This window comes from Sprattus sprattus, assembly GCF_963457725.1.
Source record: "Sprattus sprattus genome assembly, chromosome: 15".
Classification (NCBI taxonomy): domain Eukaryota; kingdom Metazoa; phylum Chordata; class Actinopteri; order Clupeiformes; family Clupeidae; genus Sprattus; species Sprattus sprattus.
The window spans coordinates 19135954-19142461 of record NC_137913.1 but is presented as its reverse complement, the minus strand read 5'-3'; the positions used below and the strand labels follow the sequence as shown (position 1 = coordinate 19142461).

The following is a 6508-nucleotide window of genomic DNA, read 5'->3' as shown; positions in this document are numbered from 1 at the left end:
CTAATGGGGCTGAGACTGAAGCTGAAGTTGAAGCTGAGACTGAAGCTGAATCTGGGGCTGAGGCGGAGTGGTAAGGTCTGGGTGAGTGGAACATGCAGGTTGAAGTGTGGCATGATCCACTGGGGTGAACTGAACGATGTACTGGTAAGAAGATTTCACACAGTGCACCACCAAGCCACTAGGCTTTTGATCCTCGAAGTGGAATCCTGGAGCAACCACTGGTGTGGGAGCAGACTCGGCTTCATTCGGCACAGTGCTGGACATAGAGTCCAGTATCTGAGAGGGGGAGATGGGAGGAGGCAGAGACATAATAGTATACATAAATAAGTATACATTTGGTTAGTATGCTGTATTGCTAAACCATGGCTTTTATACACCGTTCTGCCCTTAACACACAGCTTACTTTCAACTGCAGTGAGTTGCTTTGGGTAATAGCAAGTATTTTAGAAAACAACCAATGGTGAATGTAGATGTAAATGGTTCAGTGCCTATAAGGCCATGGGCAAATGCACCGCACAGAGACCACCTCTCCAATTCAATGACCATGCACAAAAGTATATGTAAATACTAAGGTAAAACAAGGTGTCAAGGACTCCTAATGATGCACACCTAAAACATTACAGTTGTCTTTATATGTTACCTTTCCGAACCCTTTATATATAAATGTGTAAACTGAGGGAGTGAGTAGAGGGCATGTCTAACACTTGTGCAGTGAAAAACCAACCTCATCCACAGTCCAAACACCTGCGAGTCTGTCGTCTGTATTTGGCAGACCATTTCCACTTTCAAGGACGATGTCTGGAGTTTCTCCGTCCTTTAGTGAAAAAATTGCAAGAACATTACAATTTATTTACCCTTGACTGTATTCTCCTCTTCTGAATTCCTGTACAGAAGAACAGATTACTCTGCCTTTGTTGATTTTAGTTAGTGATTTTAGTTGGGTGTTGCAAAATGAATGAAATTAGTCCTTTTCTACTAATTTAAATAAATGCAAGTGATAATCCAGACTGTTTAGCACAACTTCTGTCTGCGAATGATTATGAATACTTAACATACAGGTAGCATATCCTTACGGCAAGACTGAATAGGCCTAGTAGTAGGCGACACAGTTTTTAAAGATCACATACAACTTGTCAACAATTATATAGTGGTGAAGTAAGGGTATAGCAGTGGATAACAAACCGTTGCTTTTTAGTTCCTTCTTGTAGCAACTGAGAGGATAGGTAACCTGATGTTAAACTTAACCTTATACTGTTGTTGATAGAACTACTGTTCGACGAAATAAGGGGGAAGGGAGGAATTTCTGCATAATCAGACAATGCCAGTTTACTTACGCAGGTGTCCCGGAGAACAGCTGACAGTAGCCTGATGTACTCGGTGGCCGCCTTCAGCATGTCCACTTTACTGGGCTTGCGGCCAAGCGGCATCACTGGCACTATGCGCTTGAGGTGAGAGAACATGGAGTTCAGGCTCTTCACCTGAGACAAGGAAAAAGTCAGTCCTCATCATCACCAGTGACAGATTTAGGTCCTTAAAACCATGCTCTAGGCCATTTAACAATTTCACGATGTAGCCTATCCTTGCATTGCTATTTTTAGCATATTGAAGCCATGGTTCATCCTTTTTAGACCATCTAGTTTGTACATGGCAAAAATAACTAATTTACAGTGTAGGCTACATGCCTCGTTTACTTCTTTGGTGGTATGTCCGTTATCAGATATAGAGAGCTGCATTGCTACTTCTGCATAATCAAATGGGGCAAGTCTCCGAATCCTGTTCTGGGCAACACAGCTGAGGGGTAGTGACTAATTTATACGTTTGGACTGATGAATTAACAGACATGAACACTTACTCTTAATCGTTCCTTGGCATTAGCCAGCTGTCTTTTCTTGACGGCCTCATCCCTGTCCTCAGCAGTAACGTAAACGCCGCCGTTCGTGCGCTTTAATTTAACAATATTGACATGAACAGGAAGCAATGGCTCACCGGTCTCTTGCAACAAAATATCACCCATTAACTCTCCCTCAGGAACATTCATTAAGATGGCCTTAATCTTTCTACCAGACATATTAATCTGTTATGAATGTTGTATAATGTAAAAGAAAAGCACACAATGTTCAAAGAAACAATTTAAGTTTGAAACTTTGTCGTTAACACCTCAAAACCAGTAGACCACTTCAGAGCAGTGTACAACTGAATTGAGGCGGAGTCGTCAAACTAAATCTCACAGGTGTGCACCTACAAACCCTTGGTTACCTAATTAACGTTACCAAAGGTGCACCCTCTCACAGCTTTCAACAGGGTAGCGAGTGTAAGATTCAATTTCCTCCACTAGATGTCAGGGTTTGGGTACAAACCGATTAAACAACTGCCTGGACTTAGTTGACTGTTGCCTTTGATTGATTGTTACAGTGCATGAAATGACCTGTATTGTTATTCCTAGGCTGCTTCTTCTTCTTCTCACCTTTTTCTGCGATTAATTCAGGTCGAACCGCTTAACTTAGAAACCTTGTTCAAACTTTGTCACGTAGGTCTTGTAAAGGACACTTATGCTATGTATTTTTCACTTTTCTAAACTTTATACTTTTTAAGATATTAAAGAAAAACGAATATACATTTTCCCATTGACTTACATTGGGCCATTATGACATCATAATAGGGTCATTAAACTGGCTTGCACCTGTGCTTCACTGACACCTGCGCCAAGGTTCCAAGGCTCCTCTTCTCTCTGTCCCTCTCCATTCAACTATATAACTAGGAATATTAAGAGACACCTTCCATACTCTACTTTTTTTCTCTCTCCTTCTATCTCTTTATCCCTTTCACTCTACTTTCTCTCACACTCCATCTCTCTGCTTCACTCTTTTTTCTCTCCTTTCAATATTTTCCCTCGTCACTCTCTCTTTACTGGCTTTATCCAGAGCCACTCTTGTTCACTCTTCTTTCTTTTCTTCTTTCCTTCTTCCACTCTTCTTTCCTTTCTTCTTTCCTTCTTCCACTCTTCTATCCTTCTTCCATTTTTCTTTCCTTTCTTCTTACCTTCTTACACTCTTCTTTCCTTCTTTTTCTCTATTTCCACTCTTCTTTCCTTCTTTCACTCTTTAGGTTTCCTCCGGTAGGAGGTAACCTATTGTTATCGTAGGTATTATTATTCTTGTACCATGGGAGTCAATGGCAGCCCCTAGAACCATATGGTAACTTTTTGTGAAATTTGGCACACTCATTAAGGACAGTCCCTTCTTCATTCACACCAAGTTTCATGGCTGTCATTACACCACTCTAGCGCCACCAACAGGTCAAAGTTGGACTTTTGTAACACACACAACTTTTGAACCGTATGACCGATTTTCAAAAATGAGGTATCTTTGGATTCCCTGGATCAAGACGAATTAAACCCTACCCATGGCGTCAATTTCCGGTTATATAGATTTTCCGCTATTTCCGGTTTTATCAAAAACCTTTGAAAGCCTACTCCTCCTACAATTTTTGGCAAATCTTCATCAAAATCACCAAAGATGATCTTCAGACCTAGCCTCACAAAAGTTACTTTTTAGAATTTTGATCCTCACAACCGTTTGTCCGGTACAGCCACTCAAATTCAGCAGAAAAGTCGCCAAACAGGAAGTGAGGTCATATCTTGGCAAATATTTGATATGTCACTGGAAGACACTACAACATGTTCCCATGTGAAAAGGCAACTTCATATCTTCAAAAATGATTGATATAAAGCAAATTGGATACATTCTTAACGCTAAAATAATGCTTTACACATCAACAGGTCAAAAAGTGATACTCTGATTCAATCACAAGTTCATGTGAAGACACTTGAGAATGTTAAGTACACAAATCTGAAAAAAAGTTGACTGTAAGATGAAAAGTGGATTTTTGGTGAATATTTGAAACATGCATGCTTGGCTAATTTCTAGGGTGATTTTCGGTAGAAGGTCTCTCTCTCTCTGCTCCTTTGCGCGTGTGTGCTCCGGATTCTCTCTCTCTCTCACACTCTCACACACACACACACACACACACACACACACACACACACACACACACACAGGGACAGGCTCCTTTGACACGCACAAGCACACACACACAACATTTAAGGAAATGTAGGGATGACCACACCCCTTCTCACTCTTAGCTTGAAGCCATGGCCCTTAAGGATATTCAAAGTAATGCATTTGAAATGTAATATCCCATTGGCAAGTCTGCAGCATGGATCTTTCTATACAATGACAAATTGTCACAAAAATACATTTGGTTCGCAATGTCTGGAGGAGGAAACCGCCATCGCTGCTTGCAGCTATATTCTTTCTTTTCTTCTTTCCTTCTTCCACTCTTCTTTCCTTTCTTCACTCTTCTTTCCTTCTTCCACTCTTTTTTATTTCTTCTTTCCTTCTTTCATTCTTCTTCCTTTCTTAACTTTTGCATTTCATGCACTGGTATTTCCTTCAGGAAATGCATTTTCTAGTTTTATTTGCATTGCAGTTTACTGTTTTAAAAAACTCATGTAAAAAAACTAAAAATAATGAGTCATGATCTTTATCAGAAAATGTGTGAGTATACGTGCAGAACCTGTAGATTTAGAATAAAGCTTCACTCCTGATTTTTCTTTTTTTTAAATAATAGTAATTGTTAATACCTATGTTGCTTTGCTTATTATGCTGTTATGATTTCAACTTTGGTTTATCCAGGGTCCAATAAATTTGACAACCATGTTATTGCACAGACGTGTATGTTTTCTAGACAGGGCTATGCCTCATGAACTAAGCGGGGTGTTCTCTTTTAAATGTATGTTAACAACTAAAAGCCTTTAGTAGGCTACTTTCTCATTTTTATTTCCACCTGTAGGCCTTCTGAGATCTCATGTTATAAATAGCTAATCCTTTAATGCCTGCATCATGGATTACACTTACCCTAGAGAACCTTTTTGTGCTCCGATGAGCTAAGACAGTGAGTAGTAGTGAATAAAACTCCCTGATATGAGTGTTTCTCAGCTGATACTAAGGTGAGGTATAGTACTCTTAAATAAATCAGTGATAAATGCTCAGATGTAGTCTGAGGCACAGCATAGTCTGTGTGTACGCATGGGTGTCTGTTGGGGAGTACATGGCCTCTTGTTTGAGGACAAGCAATAGCCTATATTCATGTAAGGTGACTCCCCTTTCTATAATGTTTTTATAGCTGACACTTCTCCATACAACGAAAATAAAAAAAGGTTCAGGTCTACTCAAAAACAAACATGCAAACTCAGGTGAAGTGGCTACAATTATTATATATGTAAACGCATAGCCTACTGCACAGGCTGACCCAACAGAGAGGCACAGTAATATATTCACATGGAATGGCTAGAAGAAAATGGTTACAGATTACACCTGTATAAAATACAGTTGATCCTATCCAAGGACAAATGTTGTGCACACTGGTTTTATAAGGACCTGTACATGCTCTTCCACTGCCATATGGTGTCTATGTGCTATAGCACAAAATTGTTAGAGCTCCAGGTCCCCTAATCTCTTACCCCTTATTACTGTAAATCTTAGTTTGGGTCAGTCTTTACTTAAGAAACAAATGAATATAAATAAGAGGATGTAAAAGATAATTACAGATTAGCATAACCAGTAAACACTACAATGGAGATAATTATAAGAGTGAATGAATTGCCTTGGCAAATGTATTTCCACCAGCACGCTTTTATTCTGTTTATTTTTATGCTTTTAACTGGCGTGAACAAAGCTTTCTGAATTCCACTGCATTTAACGTGTAAAATGTGTAAAATATGCAGAATAGCGTGTGCATAAAGAGGATGCTGCCTCGGGAAACAGCTGTGGCCTTAGAATGCATACCAGCTGCCTCCTCATGTGCTAGAAGAAGTTTCACTCTCCAGAGAATCACTAGCTATCCTTGTGTAATGTCTGAATATTATTGTTACTAGGCCACAGAAAAAGGAATGTGGATGGTATGATGCTGACAGTGTGCCTTGCTACAATGTAAAAGGTTGATTTTGATATCTTACAAGAGAGGGCCAGAAAGTTCAAGCAGGAACATGTCTAAATTGTAGCCTGTATTTCAATATAATCTCAGTCTTTGCTTGTGAAATTAACCTTGAATTTAGGCTATCCAAGGCTATGCCAAATAAATACAGATATGCCATACACACACACACACACACACACACACACACACACACACACACACACACACACACACACATACATAGGCCTCCCACAGATGAATGGGTTAAAATCTTTACACCGACAGAGAAATAATCAGATAGAAAGACAGATAGATAGATACTGTGAGAAAATGTATATCAACCTACAGAACGCTGTATGAAAGGGGGTGACTAGCATAATAGTCTGTTGGCCAAAATAGTTTTAGTTAACCTATCCACGCAGACTCTTCCACCCTCCGCCACACCTTCCTTGTGACCAATAGTTGCCAATGACTCTAATGACGCTAAAATGCTAAAGTCACTTGAGAGATGCGTCAAGTTGTGGCGATTAAA

General features: G+C 39.7%; 1 protein-coding gene across 1 annotated transcript; it reads right to left on the bottom strand.

Annotated features, from left to right (window-relative positions):
- figla (folliculogenesis specific bHLH transcription factor) lies at positions 1 to 2038 on the bottom strand (the record flags this gene model as incomplete). The annotated part of the gene is made up of 3 exons (XM_080852617.1): positions 1 to 276; positions 1335 to 1478; positions 1853 to 2038. 3 exons carry the CDS (start codon positions 2036 to 2038, stop codon positions 1 to 3), a joined length of 606 nt encoding a protein of 201 aa, XP_080708743.1.
- Between the last annotated feature and the right edge of the window lie 4470 nt (positions 2039 to 6508).